The 19082-nt window shown below is 37.3% G+C and overlaps 1 protein-coding gene across 2 annotated transcripts in view; it reads left to right on the top strand.

The window, feature by feature from the left end:
* Positions 1–16931, top strand: part of PPP2R2A (protein phosphatase 2 regulatory subunit Balpha) — an 85983-nt gene extending 69052 nt beyond the window's left edge. For both annotated transcript variants that reach the window (XM_045456762.1, XM_045456763.1), the window contains exons 5-10: positions 6114–6226; positions 6896–7073; positions 8711–8875; positions 9798–9967; positions 12573–12664; positions 15932–16931. In XM_045456762.1, coding sequence (XP_045312718.1) covers positions 6114–6226; positions 6896–7073; positions 8711–8875; positions 9798–9967; positions 12573–12664; positions 15932–16211 — 998 coding nt within the window. In that variant the 3' untranslated portion in view covers positions 16212–16931. The remainder of the gene's footprint in view (positions 1–6113; positions 6227–6895; positions 7074–8710; positions 8876–9797; positions 9968–12572; positions 12665–15931) is intronic.
* Positions 16932–19082: the final 2151 nt, after the last annotated feature.

The following is a 19082-nucleotide window of genomic DNA, read 5'->3' as shown; positions in this document are numbered from 1 at the left end:
CTTTTTGTTCTTCTAAATTTTTTTTATATAAGTTGTTGTGACTTGGTTTATCCATGGGGGTTTGGGTCTCAAGAGAATCGTTAAGAGTGATTGAGGGGGGTATATCCAGGTTCTAGTTAGCCATTGTCTGTAAAAATTTAAATTAAAACTTTCTTGAGGCTGTATAAGGCACTATTAATGAAATTAGATTTTAGTACCTAGACCTTACTGTCCTTTCCCATTTGCAGATGATAAAGTCAAGAGACTTCTGGGGTGATGTGGTGGAGATTACTGAGTGACCCTTACATCCAATTTAGGCTTTATCACCCACTGTATCAAGTTCTTAGAAATACATTCCATAAAATGATGCCATTAGCTGACACCATAAATGTTTGCTACTTCTTAGGTGACCACTTTTCGGATCGTCAAAGCTCTCCCCAGCCAGCACGTTGAAACCCTCTACCCCATCTCTTCTCACATAAACTGCATTTGCCTCTCTTCTCCTTATTAAAGGAAAAATAAATAGAAATAAAAATGATTTAAAGCTTATAACTTAGGGCATTATAGATGAAGGAAATGTGTTTATTCATGTTGTATGTTGGCTTCTAATCTTGGTTCACTTTAAATTTAGATGTAAACTAAGTTATTTCAACAGCACTTCAGATACTGCTGTTTCACATCAAAATAATACTTGATCATATCATTTATATGGTTTCTACTTTTGGAAGTAAATGCCCCAAGTAAGTGTGCTGGGGCATACATACCTCATATATTGGGGTATTTTTCTTAATAATTATGGCAGTTCACTTCTTACGGGATAAATTACTATTCTTTTATAAAGGGAGATTTTTAAAGTGAAAGTTGAAATAGAATAATGGAGCCTGCATACCCATCACCCAGCTTCAGCAGTTCTCAGTTCATAGCCAGTTGTTTTTTCAGGTGCTTCTGCTTCTCCTCCTTCTCAATATTGTTCAGAAGCAAATCCCATTTCAGTTCATTTATGGAATAAATCTCAAATATCTTTCAGTTCTCACTTGATATCCACATGTGTCTTCCATGCACTCTCTGTGATTTGAAATGAGCAAAGCAGTGTATAATCAGATGAGCCTTCCTAGACAGAAAACTTTACAGAAGCTCAGTGGAGGGGGAGACCACTGGGGATTCCAGTGTTTGGGTCTTAGGAATATGACTCTATGTAGTATTTTTCTGTAGAATCAAGTGTCTCCCAAATAGGTTTACTGCATAAATTTTAAAGTCATTGTTTTAAAGGGCACTGCACAGTGCATTGTAGGTATCTTTTGTTGTTATCATTAAAGAGTACTAATAGTTATTTGGGGATGCATTATTTTTTTGTACTAAAAAATACAAAGTGGAAGGATAAAACAGGTATGGGAATTTTACACACTGCTTTGTCTGGGTGTGGTGGGATGGGAAAAGGATGGAAGGAGCAGAACTTAAACTATATCTGAAAAGCTTTGTTCTTTTTAAAAGAAAGTACTCATGGGAGAACGTCAACATCTCAACTCTGAGTAATAACTTTATATAATTTGGTATTGTTGTCTGTGTGAGATTAAGCATAATGATACCTCCTCCTCCTCCTCCACTTGTAATGGGTCTTTACTCTCCTAAAAGATGAGAAACTACTGTGGGAGAATGGTAGGGAATAGAACTAAATATCGCAGCTTTGATTGACCCAAAGTAATCTCATTTTCATCTTTGCATTGCTTTGCCATGGTCCCATCATACACTGTCCAGTGTTCCCCAGATTGTTCTTACTTAAGTCACTTCATCGTGCCCTCCTTATAACTTTAGTTCATTTTAATGTTTCTTTAAGTGACTTTATTCTTTTTCTCTTTCATCTCGTTTCGCTTTCTCTGGATTCTCCTCGATTCTTCCATGTTGCAGAAATGTCCATCTCTAACCTGTTGGCCATGAGTCTTGAATATATGAGTAGTACAGAGTTCACTAGTAAATAACAGTGTTTTAACAGCTTGTTAATAAGAAGCTTTTGAATAATAAAGCTGCATTCCCACAAAGGAAACTTGGTAGCATGGTCTTCCCTCTCCCAACCCTCTTTTTATGGTGAGAGGGGCACTGGGACTTGGGGATTTCTGGAACACCCTTTACTAATTAGTATTGACAATGTAGGGAACCACCAAAGAGCAGTGGTTCTTAACCTTTTAGAAAAGACAGATTTCTTTGAGGAATCCAATAATCCTCTTTATAGAAAAGCATATATATTTAAATAATTTTGCATGCAGCTCTATGGAGTTTGATTATTGTTTCATACCTCCAGTAGGCCAAAAACTACAGCTAGAAAAGTCACTACTGTAGAGCTTAGGAATTTCGTTTTTGGTTTTTTTTAATTGTTATACTTATTAAAGTATTTCATTTCTTGGGGCTTCTGGGTGGTTTAGTCAGTTAAGCGTGTGACTCTTGATTTCTGCTCAGGTGCGTGTATACTTTCTCTCTCAAAAATGAACAAGCTTTTAAAAATATTTAAAATATTTATTTCTTGGGGCGCCTGGGTGGCTCAGTCGGTTAAACGTCCAACTTGGCTCAGGTCATGATCTCACAGTTCGTGAGTTTGAGCCCTGCATCGGGCTCTGTGCTGACAGCTTAGAGCCTGGAGCCTGCTTCGAATTTTGTGTCTCCCTCTCTCTCTGTTCCTCCCCCACTCATGCTCTCTCTCTCTCTCCTTCAAAAATAAATAAAAACATTAAAAAAAATGTTTTTAGTATTTATTTCTTTTCTTTTTTAAAAAAAGTTTATTTATATTTTGAGAAAGAGAGAGTGAGCAGCGGAGGGGCAGAGAGTGGGAAAGAGAGAATCCCAAGCAGGCTCCCCGTTGTTAACACAGAGTCCAGTGCAGGGCTGAAACTCATGACCCACGAGATCATGACCTGAGCCAAAATCAAGAGTTGGACATTCAACCAACTGAGCCACCCAGGTGCTCCTAAAATACTTTATTTCTGACCTGCCTTGTTCCCATGAACTGCACTCAAATTGTACAGGGAGAGAAAGAACCTTAAGCAGGCTCCTGAGCGGAAATCAAGAGTTGCTTAACTGGCCGAGCCACCCTGGTACCCATGTGGAGTCTTTGATAGATCTACTGGGAAGTATGGGAGGAAGGGAGATAGTCCTTTATCATTTTTATTCTAAATTAGTTAATTAAAAACTTTTTTAACCTCTTAAGTGACAAATTTATATCACTTAAAAAATGTTGAAATTTAATATGTTTTAAAAATCTGTTTACCCAGTTTTTCATGATTTTTTAAAATAGAATTTTCTTCCTAAAACACTACTAGGAACCACAGACTAATTACATTTTATTTGAAAAATTTGATACATATATTGTGATTTCTTTATATCTTTAGTAAGGATGGTGAACTTGAACAGGCCATACGATAGTTATGAATTGGTGAGGGGAAGATTTTCATTCTTATAAAATGAAGAGTTTAGGGACGCCTGGGTGGCTCAGTCGGTTGGGCGTCCGACTTCGGCTCAGGTCATGATCTTGCAGTCCGTGAGTTCGAGCCCCGCGTCGGGCTCTGTGCTGACAGCTCAGAGCCTGGAGCCTGTTTCAGATTCTGTGTCTCCTTCTGTCTCTGACTCTTCCCCGTTCATGCTCTGTCTCTCTCTGTCTCAAAAATAAATAAACGTAAAAAATAAATAAATAAATAAAATTTTAAAAAATGAAGAGTTTAGGCTTGACTTATATCATGCATTTGGGGACAAGTAAAATATCCTAAAATATATAAATCTTTACATAAGATTTATATATAGTATATATTATATGTTATATACAGTATATATATATATTTACACATAGCACATAGAGAATTTTTAACTGCAAGATAACTCTAAACATTACTAGGGTTTAGATGAAATATTAGATTACAAGTTAGCAAAATTAGCGATTTTTTTCTGTTTACACTTCATCTTTGCAAAGGGCATCCACAGGGGTAACTGACACACTTCCCTACCAGGCAGAGAGAGGTGGTGAGGCTAGAAGAGTCCCTGCTACCCCTGTATGTGACAGAATTTTATAAAGTGCCCCCATACACTATTTTTTTTTAAGTTGTTTTACCCATTTGTTTATGAAAGGACCATTAAGAATGTGATACATTTATATGAATGCAGTTTTAGGATTATAACATGAAGCATTAAATAAACATGCTTGAGTCCATAATGATTTAAATAAATGATTGGTCAAATAAATAAGCAGAGAGAGGGGATACTTCTTACAGGAGAATTTCAAATATATGGATGGATGCTCCTCCCTACAGGAACTGTAACTTGATTCTCTAAGTGTGGACCAGACTTAGAGACTCATTTCCAAAGAATAGAGTATGACAAGGGGGAAAAGAGTAACTGCAGTGGAGTAACCTGGCAGATACTGCCTTAGCCAAGTGAGTAAAGCTAACATCACCAGTGGAAAAGTCATGTTGATATCATGTATACATGTGTACCTTACTTCACCTCTGGTACCTTCCTAAAAACCAGTGATCCCAGTCTGATGAGAAAAGAAAACAGACGTACCCAGCTGAGGGGCATTCTACAGTACCTCACTACTACTTCTCAGAATGGTCAGGAAGATGAAAAATCAGGAAAGTCTGAGAAACCGTTAAAGTCAGAGAGACCAAGGAAAGTTGACAACTAAATACAGTGTTGTTTGGATCCTGGAGTAGAAAGGGTTTAGTAGAAAACCTGGTGAAATCTGAGTAAAGTCTGGAGTTAGGGTTAGTAAGCTAATAGTAATGTACAATGTTAATTTCTTAATTGTAACAAATGGTTAAATAGGATGTTGCATAAATACCATGGTTGCATAAGTTGTTGACATTAGAAGAAACTGGGTGAAGGGTATAATGGAAACACTCTGTGCTACCTTTGCAACTTTACTGTAACTCTGAACTTAAAATAAGCATTTATTTAAAAAATACTATTTTCTATGTTCTTGATAACCTAGGAATTTTGTCTTGAAGAACTTGGGGACATAGCTTTTAATTGGTCGGTTTTTTTTTTTTTTTTTTTTTCAGTCCTGTTAACAACTTGACTTAAATCCCTAGTACAGCAGGGAGAAGATAGATTTAAACAAAGGCATCCAGTCTTGTGAAGGAATTTGTGGAGTCTTTTTCTTTTTTCTTTTCTTTCTTTCTTTTTTTTTTTTTTTTTTTTTTGAGAGAGAGAGAGAGAGAGAGTGCACGCACACACACGTGAACAGGAGAGAGGCAGAGAGAGAGAGAGAATCCTAAGCAGGCTCCTGAGCAGAACCATGGGAAGTCTTTGATAGATCTGCTAGGAAGTATGGGACAAAGGGAGATAGATATTCCTTTATCATTTTTATTCTAAATAATAAGCTTTCTTAACTCTGTTCTCTATTAAAAATTAAATATTAAGTAAATACATATGTATGTGTTTGTATATATATGTACAGACATATATGTGTTTACATGCACAGATACATATATGTATAATTTTTTCCCCTCTAGCTTTAATTACTTTTTTAAATATGTTTTTAATGTTTATTTATTTTGAGAGAGAGAGAGAGTGTGTGTGGATAGGAGAGGGGCAGAGAGAGGGAGACACAGAATCCAAAGCAGGCTCCAGGCTCTGAGCTGTGAGCACAGAGCCCGATGCCGGGCTTGAACCCATGAACTGTGAGATCATGACCTGAGCTGAAGTTGGATGCTTAACGGACTGAGCCACCCGGGCGCCCCATAGCTTTAATAATTTTTAAAAGATAAAGGACCTGGCTGTGACTTGATTTTAATATCAAATGGTACTTTATGAGTACCATTAACATAAATTTGTGATTTCTGTATTGTATTTCTATGAATATGTGTTTTTATTCATCAGGTAATAGGAAATTTGTTTTTAACGTTTATTTATTTATTTTGAGAGAGAGAAAGAGAGGGCCTGAGTGGGCGGAGGGGCAGAGAAAGAGGAATAGAGAATCCCACGCAGGCTCCACGCTGTCAGTGCAGAGCCCGACCTGAGCCGAAACCAAGATTCAGACACTCAACCACCTGAGCCACTCAGGGGCCCCGAAATAGCATGTTTTAATGTACCTATATATTTTTCTTCCATTAGTATTACTCTTTTTTTGAGGACTTTTTCATTTTTCTCTGCAGATAAAACAATAAAATTATGGAAAATCAGTGAAAGGGACAAAAGACCAGAAGGGTATAACTTGAAAGAGGAGGATGGAAGGTATAGAGATCCTACTACAGTCACTACACTACGAGTAAGTACTACTTACGAAAAAATGATGGTATGACAAATAGTGTTCTGTATTCATATATATATGCTAGATCCTGAGCAGAACTTGAATAGGATTAACTGTAATCTGCCCCCTCCCAATAATTCTGTAACCAGGTAGGACATTGAAAACTCCCATTTTAAACAACCATGTCCCACATAGAGGTCTCTCTGTGCCGGGGGCTGACCCAAGACCTAATGCACGACTGTTTTATAGTATGTCATACTCTTTTGCTCTCGTGGTTTGAGTGTTAGCTAACACAACCTTAAGTTTCAAGATTAATTTTCTTTGGAGATCAAAACAGAAATGGACCAGATATTCTGGTTCCTGCTGAAAAATACCAAGAGTTAGGTGCTCTGGGCCAATTTCCTTTTTAGCCATTTCAAACTGGGAAAATGTTTAGCTTTGTAAATCTCAAGCAAAAGATTGGAACTAGAACGCACATCAAATTCTAATAGTATAAAAGAAGGTAAATTGACCAAATTATTTTTCTTCTCATTTCAACACTTTAAGGATCAATATCAGTTGCTGTATAAAACTAAATCTGTGTGCTATTTGTAGTGTTCCCTCAAAAACTGGAGTAAAGAACTGAACCTTAAGTGCCATTGTAAATAAATGAGCATTTTGTAATGACTGTTTTTCATGTATTGACAGGTGCCAGTCTTTAGGCCCATGGATCTAATGGTTGAGGCCAGTCCACGAAGAATATTTGCCAATGCTCATACATATCACATCAACTCAATTTCTATTAATAGTGATTATGAAACATATTTATCTGCAGATGATTTACGGATTAATCTTTGGCATCTGGAGATTACAGACAGGAGTTTTAGTATCCATTTGGTTTCTTTTTTTGGTGTTCGGTAAAGAAGGCATGTTGTGCCCACTAGTTATTTATTCATCTCTCCTTCATGTATTTTTATTTTTTCTGCTTATAGGAGCTTCTTACTATACCACTTTTTTTTAAGTTTATTTAGTTATTTTGAGAGAGATACAGGAAGAGAGAATCCTAAGCAGGCTCCGCACTGTCAGCACAGAGCCTGACACGGGGCTTAAACTCATGAACTGTGAAATCATGACCTGAGCCAAAGTCAAGAGTTGGTCACTCAACCAACTGAGCCACCCAGGCGTCCCTGTAGCACTTCTTCTTTGTGCTTAAGTGATTAAACACTGGGGGAAGTTCTTTGATAAAGGGCATAATGTATTGATTTAAAAATAGGATTGTTGGGGGCGCCTGGGTGGCTCAGTCAGTTAACCGTCTGACTTCAGCTCAGGTCATGATCTCGCAGTTCGTGAGTTCAAGCCCCACGTCGGACTCTGTGCTGACAGCTCAGAGCCTAGAGCCTGCTTCGGATTCTGTGTCTCCCTCTCTCTCTGCCCCTCCCCCACTCACACTCTGTCTCTCTCTTTCTCTCAAAAATAGGTATTAAAAAAATTTTAAATAGGATTCTTGGAATTTTAAGTACTATTACGTATAGTAAGTTCAGTAATTAGCGCTAAGTGCTTTGCTATATAATACTGTGTATATTAAATACTGTTGCAGTCCCTGTGAAAATTAATGTTTTTAATAGTTGAGTTTTTTGTAAAAAACAAATTTGTGGAGTATTATTCTTTAAAAATATAATTATAAAAATATGCTCACTAGAGTTGGAAAAAAACTCATACAAGTCATGATGCAATAGTGGTATAAAGTCAATAGAAATACCTTTCCCAACGCCATTCTCATTGTTCATATTATCCTTCTGAGATTTTTCTGTACAAGTGTATGATACTATGCATACCTGGCATACACAGCATACTATGTGCATACAAATCTAGGGTTGTATATAAATATATTTAAGTTTGTCTTCCTTTTATTTTTTAAGGTTTTGTAAATGTTAGCAGTTATTACCGCGAGTGTCATTGTATGTATTTTTAAATAGACCTCATTTGAAAAATTAACACCTTACTGGAATTTATACTCTACCCATATTGTATAAAAGAGCCTTTTTCCTCCAGTCTAGTCCCTTTACCAGTCTCGTTAGTGAAAAGTCCTATTTATCAACCATTTATGTTTCATTTTGTTCTTTTCTAGTTTTTACGTTAGGTACATCAGCTCCATTTTTGTGGTGCAGATAGGTTCCCCTTGAAGTTTTTTACTTTTGTTTGGAATGTACACTAACTCCTGTCAGTATTTAGGAAGATAACTTATCAATCGGTTCCTTGTGGCTTCTGGGATTTGTGTCACACTCAGGAAAAAAAGGCCCTGCTACATTCTAACAGGATATAGAATTCACCCATGGTTTCTTCGAAGATTTTTCCCCAAGCGTTAGAATCCCTCTGGGATTTATACTCCTTTAAGGAGTAGAATGCAATTCAGAATTAATACTTGTGCTTAATTAAGTTTATGAATGAATTTTAGATTTGAGAACTGAAGATTATATTTGCCCTTTTTTCTAAGTGGAAATTCCTTAATAAAATGCTATTCAGATATTGTGGATATCAAGCCTGCCAATATGGAAGAGCTAACAGAGGTGATCACAGCAGCAGAATTCCATCCGAACAGCTGCAACACGTTTGTATACAGCAGCAGTAAAGGAACTATTCGGTTATGTGACATGAGGGCCTCTGCCCTCTGTGATAGGCATTCTAAACGTAAGTTTACTGTGTTTTTTTTTCAAATGATAACATTTTCTGGTTTTTTGAAACTAGTGTCAGATGTGGTGACTGCATTTACGTAGGTTTATAAGTCTGGGAATCTGTGTGCCCAGGGTCTCCCGTGCCCTTTGCCAAGCCGCCTGACTCTACACGAGGCTCTGGAGCTTACTCCACTGGAACAACATGAAGGCCCTCCTGGGAGCATGTCTGTCCATGTCCCAGTGGATATATTTTTAAATGGAATATGATTTTTTGGGAACCTGGGGTTAGGCTCTCCAACTCTGTATTCAAGTGTAATCGGTTTTTTTTTCCTCCTTCCCTTCCCCCCTCCCTTCTCTCTTTTCCCCCTGCCCTCCCTTTGTCACTTTCTATTTTGAGTTTTCTCGGAAGACTTTTCTGAGAAGAGCTTTCCTTGGTTTCAAAAAAAATGAAAAAGCTCCAGGTTAAAAAATTAAGGGTTTACATTATTATTGTCTTCATGTTACTGTAGACGTGAAATTCATTTGGTACGTGCCTGTTATCAAAACAGTTTCACCTGGCCACTAAAACAGTAGACTCTGGAATGAATTTGGACGGTGTGTTTCTTGCGGTGGCAATACAGGCAGTCGTGGAGGATGCGGAACCCGCAGACCTGGTGCACTCTGGAGCCCGAAGCCCTGGGGGGAGCCTAGCTCCCTTAAACCAGCCGTAGGGCTCTGGGTGTGCGCTATGTACTTGGGCGTCTTCGACGTCGGCACTAAATCACTCCTAAGAAACCTCCAGGGAGGTTATGTTCGTGTAGCCAGAGAGGGGTTTTTCAGTTCTATATACTAGCCTGTCACTCTGACTCACTTGTAGGAAGTTTGTGAATGGTTGTCTCAGCAAGTGCTTTGTCCAAGCCAGAATATTATACAATTTGCCCTTTTTTGCTTGTTTTTAGTGTTTGAAGAACCTGAAGATCCCAGTAACAGGTCTTTTTTTTCTGAAATCATCTCCTCTATTTCTGATGTAAAATTCAGCCATAGTGGTCGATATATGATGACTAGAGACTATTTGTCAGTCAAAATTTGGGACTTAAATATGGAAAACAGGCCTGTGGAAACATACCAGGTATTTGCAGTTTTTTCTTTCAATGAGCATATACCTTGTTTACTTCTAAGTCTTTATAGTGGATTTTGTACTACATGTTACTCCCAGTACAGCATGGTCAGCCCATAGGCTTTTTCCTTCAGACATCCATTGAGTACGTTGCTTCGCCTAATGTTAATTTTATGTATACTTTTGTAGGTTGTGTTGTCTATTCAGTTAAAGTGTGATTTTGCTACCAGTTTGGTTCAGTAGTAACAACTTTTCTTCCCCACCCCTGTCTACATTTAAAGTGAGGAGGGGAGAGCAAGCTCTAATGTCTAGGTGGGGAAGAGGATTGGGGATAATGGCCAGTCCTACTGGAGATGTCCTGGTTGGAGTGTGCACAGTAGTAGTTTAAAACTGAAGCTGAACTTGGGCGTGCCCAGTCAGGTGGACCGGCGTTCTGCCTTTTGGCTGATAACTGTTGTCTTAAGCTAAAGGAGAAGGGCTTGAAAGCCCAGCAGAGGGCTCTAGGTGTTGCCTATCTGTTGTAGGATGTTAGGTCTGGATTCTCTTCTCATCAGCCAGCCACTACCATTGATCCCCTGTCTCTTCTAGAGAAGAGAATGAAGGTGTGCACAGCTGGGAACAGGGTGGGGGGCAAGCAGAAACCTGGGTGAAGCCCTAGGCTACAGTGTAGAAAACACTTAACACTGTTGTATGAATAGAGAACTTATAAACGGTACCTTCTTTATGTTATATGTCTTCCATAAAATTAGAACAACGTTTCTCTTTTTAATCCTTTGACAAACGTAAACTACTTAAGACTCTTCTTAATGGTATTTGAAATTTTAAAATAAATGCTATGTTGAAGCAAAAGCAAATACATACTGCTTTGTTTTCACGTTACATTTGTGTGACCTGCAAGATTGTAATCTATTTCCTGGGGTTCCTCACCACCACCACCCCATTGCCATTGAGAGTAATTGATTTGAACCTTAACTTCATACACTTAAAATTGTTTGGTGAGAAACCCTTATATGTGCATTCTAAAACTTTGTTGGATTGTTAGGATTTACCTCGTTTTACCAGATTTGCAGGTTTTCTGCTTATGCTGAATTAGTGATTCAGAGTAGAGTCACATTATACTCAAATGTAATGCATGCAGATTCAACTCTTAACTGAATTTATATAATCCTCTTTCTGAGCTGTGTGACTAAAGGGTATTTTGAGCTTATTAATTTTTTGCTTTCTAACTCTACATGAGTTACAGTTCTTCTGTGTTAACAAATTTGTGCTTAATGTCACATAGACATGGCTGAATCATTCCACTATACTTAATTGAAATGGACACTTAAAATGACTTAAAGTTGTTTCGTAAAGAATAGAGAATTCTAAGCATTTAGAAGGTACCTGCTCTTTTCTGTCATTATTTATTTTATAAGGCTCTCTAAGTAAAGTCAGTAAGATAGAGACCCCTTTTTCCCTCCCTCTGGTCACAACAAAAGCTTTGGAATGTCCTTTGTAATTTAACGGTGTTAATATTGAGAAAAATGCATCATTTCTCAGAATACTTTTTAAATACCAGATTTAATGATTTTTCTGGCTTATCCCCTTGTGAGATACTAGTGAGTAAAATACAGAATTATACTTCAGAAAACCAGTACCTCTTCATTAGTTTTTGATACTCCATAAGGAATATCAAGTAATAACCAATTTTTTTAGTGATGCATACCTCGAGTAACTATATGAAGTTGATCCTTGAACAACATGGTTTGAACTCCGTGGGTCCACTTACACATGGACTGTTTTTCTATAAAAACAGTATAGTGCCATAAATGTATTTTCTCTTCCTTATGATTTTCTTAATAACATTTTCTTTTCTCTAGCCTACTTTATTATAAGAATACAGTATATAATACATATTACATATAACATTAAAAAAAAATACATGTTAACTTTATATTATCAGTAAGGCTTCCCCAGCCAAGAGTAGGCTATTAGTAGTTAAATTTGGGGGAGTCAAAAGTTCTATATGGATTTTGGCTGCAGTGGGATTAGCACCCCTAATCCTCATGGTGTTCAAGGGTCAGTTGTAATTTATCACCAAACCAGGGGCGCATATGCTGCGCATAGTATGGGTATGTAATGACAATATAGGGCTTCAGTTATTTATGCCCAGGAAGTAGTTATTTAAAAAGGAAGTAAAACATAATACTGAGTTTTTTATCAGTAATTTATGGATTGAAAACCAAGTGTTAACATATTCAACTACAGATATAATAATAATAGTCTTTAATTATCATTCTCTTATCTGTACCATTTTCAAATGTTCTCTAGCCTGAATAATTAGACCTATAAAGTGTTCATTTGCCATGCCCCAAAGGGTATTTTTCTCTGTCCTACAATGGGAAAATGTGTGTTCTTGGAAAGGGGCTCATTTGTTTGTAAAAGAATAAAATTATTGCCTTTATTGTTACCAAGAGAATTGAATTTTAATAAGATTAAATAAAGTGTGTATGTATCTCTGTATATTTCTTTTTTAAAAAAACAAGGATTTAGTTAAATTGTTTTCCTAATATCAGTCAGCAGATATTAAGATGTAAATAAATATATCTGTAATAATGCATTTGTACTTAAAACTCAGGTTCATGAATACCTCAGAAGTAAACTTTGTTCACTGTATGAAAATGACTGCATATTTGACAAATTTGAATGTTGTTGGAACGGATCTGACAGGTAATTGATTTTAATTTGAACTTCTCATTCAATTGTGCATTTCATTAGAGGAAAGAAATTTGCTATTTCGCTTCTATGGTTGCCACATTCACTAAAAATACAACTTCTTTTAGATTGACACAAATTATAAATCCTGACTTCATTTTCTTTCAGTTTCCTTGAAATAAATTCAGTAATCTTATAGCAGTAACAGCAGAAAAAAATTAAACCTGTTTCACTAATAAATATGAAAATGCACAAAGAAGTCTCAGGATCTTAAATTATGACTTAAATGTCTTTAAATATTTCCCTTTGTGAACCAGATCAATGACATGCCAGTAGTTAAAATGGTGAAATTTCAGTTTGTTCATCAAGTATGAAACTGTTTTTAGAAATATTTAGTCAGTGAATATTTCGTTTGGAATGCTACACACCAGTTTTTCCAGACACTACATTAATATCTCATGGAAGTGGTAATTATCATCTGTAATTTTAACCGTATTACCATGAGTAATTAGGATTTTTATAATCCACAACTTTGCCATGGTATGCTTCATTTTGACCATGTCATGAATATGTGTATCATTATTTCCAAGAATAAATAAGTCTTAATCTTTCAGGTTTTAGTTTCAATAGAACAGAACATGGTACAAGAAAACATAATTTGGGGATTACCTAAACTTGCCTTCAAGGTAATTAGAGGTACTTTTAGTTTAATCGGTGAAGCTTGATAAAATTCGAGTCTCGTGGTATTAATGTGTTAAAGAGGATGATAGAATTTAGATCGTTTATCTTTGGTATGACTTTTAAAAGTACTTTTATCTGATTCTAACATGACACCCAGTTAATAGGCTGACCAGAGTACACCTAGACTAGGAATAAGTAAGCTTTGCCTTTGAATGCACTAACCCCGAGGCATTGAGAAGTTTCGAAAAAAGAAAAGAGGAAAGGAGAAATTAGCAAGTAGGAAGAGAAAGAAGACACTGATAGAATAGAATACGGCACACTGCTACAACTAGTTTCTCCTCACACGGTTTAAATTGTTGATTTCCCTTAACTTTAAAATAATTTTTTGGAAATGATTTCAAACTTACGGAAAACTTGTAAGGGTGACACGTCTTATTTAGCCCTTACTCAGGTTCTCCTGGTACTGTTTGCTGGGTCATTCTCTTTTGCTGGGTCTTTTTCTCTCTCTCTAAAGACATGCAGGTAGGGGCTCCTGGGTGGCTCAGTTGGTTGAGCGTCCGACGCTGAATTGCGGCTCTGTTCACAATCCCTGGGTTTGTGAGTTCGAGTGCCGTGTCGGGCTCTGTGCCGACAGTGCAGAGCCTGCTGGGGATCTCTCTCTCTCTCTCTCAAAAGAAATAAATAAACATAAACTAAAAAAAAAAAAAAAAAAAAAAAGACATTTAAACAGACGCACATTATTTGTGAACCAATTGAGAGTAAATTCCAAACGTGCCCCATTGCCCTTAAATTAATTTAATGAGTATTTAAATTTAATAAGTATTTCCTAAAACATAATAGTTTCTCCCATGTGATGGCAGGGCAGTCCTCTAAAGCAGAGAAACTCGCGTTGGTGCAGTCCTCCTGTCTAATCCACAGAGCCCATTAAAATTTCCCCAGCCTCGGGGCGCATGGGTGGCTCAGTCAGCTGAGCCTCTGACTGCAGCTCAGGTCATGATCTCATAGTTCTTGGGTTCGAGCCCTGCGTGGGGCTCTGTGTTGACAGCTTAGAACCTGGAGCCTGCTTTGAGTTTTGTGGCTCCCTCTCTCTCTACCCCTCCCCTGCTCGCTCTTGCACTCTCTCTTTCTCTGTCTCTCAAAAATAAACTTCAAAAAAAAAAAAAAAAAAAAAATCCCCTCCCCCCCCCCCCCCCCCCCCCCCCCCCCCCAGCCTTCCTTAGTCACGTCCTTCCTAGCAGAGGAAAAAAATCTGATCAGATAGCCAATCCAAAGGTATATGTAACATTTAGTTGTCCTATCTCCTTAGTCTTCTTTAATTTGGAACAGTAGTTCTTTGTGTTTTCCTTGTCTTCTGCAACTGTGGCATTTTTGAAAAACAGGCCAGTGATTTTATAGGATGTTTCTCAGTTGGAGTGTTGTCTAATGTTTCCTCGGGACTTGATTCAGGTGACACATTTTTGGCAGGTATACCACAGAAATGCTGGCCTAACGAAACCTTTTAAATAGACCTACGTGTCCTAATCCATTAAAACCTCACAGATTCAAATAATACAAGGATGCCGGTCTAAATTACATAAATCCTTTTAAAAGAAATACAGTTTTAGTACCTTCAGGTATATGCACCTACTTAAGTTTGATTAAAATGTTGTCAAATGTCCTTTGGGAGAATTGACAGTACTGTGTAACGTACGATATGTGCAAATACTCAGTTGTTTTCAAGTGGTAAACAGTTCCTTGATAGCCTGTGATCTTATTTACAATAATAATTTAAGCCATGTGGGAAGAATGGGGGAAGTAATAATAGCACCAGACCCTTTCCAAATGAACGGTTTCAAACTTAGGTTTTGCTTACTGGGATACTTAAAACTTAGTAAGTGTTGAGCGGTGATGGATGGAAGGTTGAACTGACAAAGAGCTACCCTGGGTAGGATTAAAATTTGGCAGGCCTTTAAACGGCTGCTATTAAAAATATTGGTCAAAAAAAGTGCTTCAGATGTATTTAATGTTATAGGTAAAACGACTTTCTGTTCATAAAAACTTCATATGCTACTCAGTATTCTCAGAAGCGGATTTCTTAAACCATTCATAAGCTAGGATGATCCCAGCCAGACAGCATCCTGGGAACAAGTTCTCTAGTTTATCATTTAAGTCACAAAACAAAGCGTTGGTTTCTTATGAGTGGTTTTATACCGTGCAGTTTGGGGTTTTCAGAACCTGTGGTCCCACGGTTGGTACTTCAGAAAGCTACAGGTTTGGTCAGTCACGTAACAGCCTGTAGTGGCAAAAATGTTCGACAAAGGTGACATCAGTACTAGTAATCAGAAGCTGCCCTTGAGAATGCTTCCCGCGTTGGTGATGGTTTGGGTAGTCACGAAAAGGAGTCGATGACAGAAAACCAAGCTCCCTAGCCCTAGCCCCAGACTAGTACCAGTTTGTTTGGATGGTCTCGGGGTTGGTGTCAGCAGCCCTCTTCCTAAATCCAGATGTGCTCGAAGTCCCTATTTCCTGTGGAGCACACTGGACTGGGTTTCATCCCTGAACCGTTGTACTGGAAATAAACTCTTTTCACTTATTTGACTGCACACTTGTTTGCTTTTGCAGTGTTGTCATGACCGGATCTTACAATAACTTCTTCAGAATGTTTGACAGGAACACAAAGCGAGACATAACCCTAGAAGCGTCGCGGGAAAACAATAAACCTCGCACGGTTCTGAAGCCACGCAAAGTCTGTGCAAGTGGCAAGCGAAAGAAAGATGAAATAAGTGTTGACAGCCTAGACTTCAACAAGAAAATACTTCATACGGCCTGGCACCCCAAGGAAAATATCATTGCTGTAGCTACTACAAACAATCTGTATATATTTCAAGACAAAGTGAATTAGGGTTGGCATTCCCAGCCGAAGAGCCCACTTCCTGCTTAGTTGAGATAGTTGAATCTAGCATTCGTACCTAAAAACGAGAGAGGTCCATTGTGGCGCCCCTTTCCAGTGTTTGACAGTGTGCCATTCGACAACACATTTTTTATAGCTACATGGAGAAATCTCTGTGGATTCTCACCGCGGTGTTCTCCATGTCTGCTAGCCATGTAGGTAAGGGTAGGGCACTTTTAATTTAAATGACTTCTTGCACCATCTTGCCTAATGGACTAGATTGGACTGTGTCAACATTGATTTCCTCCACTTTTTATGCCTTCCATTGTGATGACGTCAAACACAGTGAAAGCCTTCAGTCATGCTTATGGGATTTAATTGTGTATCCTCATTACTGTATCATTTGTGGGGTACACCCCTCCCCCTTTTTTAAATTAAACACAGCTCATTCTTACTGTGGCTTGTAGCATTCCTCCTCTTCTGGCCTCCTGGACTCTTCCCCTCCGTCTCTCTCACCCCTGCCCCTCCACCCAGTCTTGGTGGTGGTATATTAAAAAAAAGAAAGAACGAAAGCACACAAAATGAGTCAGTTTGGGGTCAGTGGTAAAGGGGGTATATGTTGCGAACAAATGTTTTAAGTAACAGTTGGCTGTAATCACTCCTTGCCGTGTCTGGCACCGAAAATAAGGAAAAAAAAAATACTACTACTGAATAAAAGTGACAAAGAATGGAGAATCTGGTTTTCTTTTTCTTTTTTAATCTACCTCTCTAAGCCAATATTTTGTGTCATACTTTTGGGCGCAGTGAAATGAAATGAGTTTCCATTGTTTAATCGGTATTTTTGTTAACTATTTTTAACAAGTGTTCTTTTACATGGAGAAGAAGGGGTCTTGGTTCTGTATGAACATGTTTTGAATATATATTGGTATTACTAAGGATTTCACAATCTATAAATTGCTATTAGAGATTTTTTTTTTTTACTGTGGTTATAAGTATTGGATACATTGTATCTACACTTAACTCATCTGTTAATGAAATTGTTGTAAATGGGAACCAAATTTGTAGAACTTCATTTTTAAAGACTTTTTACAGTGCTTAATTTCATTTTTGCCTTACTAAAGTTAAAGGTTTAAAAAACTTTCTTAACAGGTTAAAACTTTTTTTGTCATTCACTCATAAGACATGACATAAAATTATCCTCCAGTGATTTACATAGATAAAATTGACACTGCACTAAATATTTTTTTTGTATTTTCCTGCTATCAGATCTGAATGAAATGTACTTTGCCATAGATATGTTTTTCCTCTATTTTTGGTTTTCCAAAGTATTAATATTAAAGACAAACTTTAAAGGTTCAGTGTTCAGAAAGTGCTTAATGGACTCCCAACAGCTGCCTCAAATAAAAATTTAGTAATCTGTAAATGATTACATTTTCCTTAAGTGGTGATACCTTTTCCAAAGATGAAGAGTACTCCTATTTTTTAATGGGTAGAATGTACCTTTGTCAGTCTTGCAGAAGCTTTAATGGAGAAGAAAATGGACTTTATTTTTAAAACTATAAATTGAGTAGGCATGTATATTATTAGAGAATGGTTAGGATGTTTTGGATGAGCAGTAATAGACAACCTAGAATTTTAGAGGACTCTGAGTGCTTCGTATATATATATATATATATATGTCCACTACCTATGGTTCTATTCTCATCAATGAAAGATGATGAAGCAATTCGACCGTAATTCCCTCTATACTTATACGAATATTATGTCTTGTAAGTCAACATTTTTAGCACACAGGAGAAATTTTATGTAATAAAATTACTGTATCTTTTGGACTTAACAAATTGGAATTTGTATTTAAACACGTTCTATGTCTGGAAATTCTTCAAGTAATGGCACTTTTACTAACTTATTTGGGGATCTTGGGTGCATTCCTAATTTGTTATTTATTCTTCACACTTGACTCGGAGTGGGATGTTCTCCTGCCACAGTATCAAACACTGATGCTCGTCTCTGATCAGGCAGCTTTCCAGATCTACGCGGAAGATCGTTTCCCTAAAGTTTGGGTGTAGATCTTGAGATTAATACCACCAAACAGCTCTTGGAAATTCTCTTTGGATTCAGCAATAGCTATAATGATTCTCACTCATGACACTAAGGGTTAGTTTTTTATGTTTAAGAGAAACATTACTACAGTTAAAATGCCTCCATAAAGGAATGCTATTACAAATTGTAATGATATTCTCAAGTATCCATTTTTACTTATTTGATGTAGCAAATTAGAAGCCCAGCCACTCATCTCATATGGTCATGCTTAATCTTTTTATTAATAAAAATTTTGCTTAGAATAAACTTAGTCTTGTCAAGTTGCTTGTATTCTATTGACACCTACAAACATTCATTTTCTATCCCTTCTGTCTTAACCTGTTTTTAAAATTACAGTAGGAAAAGGAACTTGCATTCTGTTAATCTCCTTTGATCTCTTTAGTGGCTGGGCAGTAGTCCTCTTATAAATCTCTGTATTTAGGTGAACAGCTGTTCATGTAACAACTAACTACTGGACATTAAACTGTCTTCTGTGAAGCCCTTAGACCTTTGGAATAAACGCCTCCATGCCGGGCACCTGGGTGGCTCAGTTGATGAAGCATTCAACTCTTGATCTCGGCTCAAGTCTTGATCTCAGCGGGGTGTGTTCAAGCCCCACATTGGGTTCCACGCGGGGCATGGAGCCTATTTAAAAAACCAAAAAGACATCCATGTACTTTTTTCTCATTTCAAATTGAAGTTTTGTTTTTTTGTTTGTTCGGGGTTTTTTTTAGTGAGGATCTTTATAAACCTTAAATGTGAGGATTCTGGCTACAGATATTCCTAAAGAAAATGAGAAGT

Source organism: Leopardus geoffroyi, chromosome B1 (genome assembly GCF_018350155.1).
Source record: "Leopardus geoffroyi isolate Oge1 chromosome B1, O.geoffroyi_Oge1_pat1.0, whole genome shotgun sequence".
Classification (NCBI taxonomy): domain Eukaryota; kingdom Metazoa; phylum Chordata; class Mammalia; order Carnivora; family Felidae; genus Leopardus; species Leopardus geoffroyi.
Note: the sequence above shows the minus strand (reverse complement) of the source record. Positions and strands in the feature narration are given on the sequence as shown.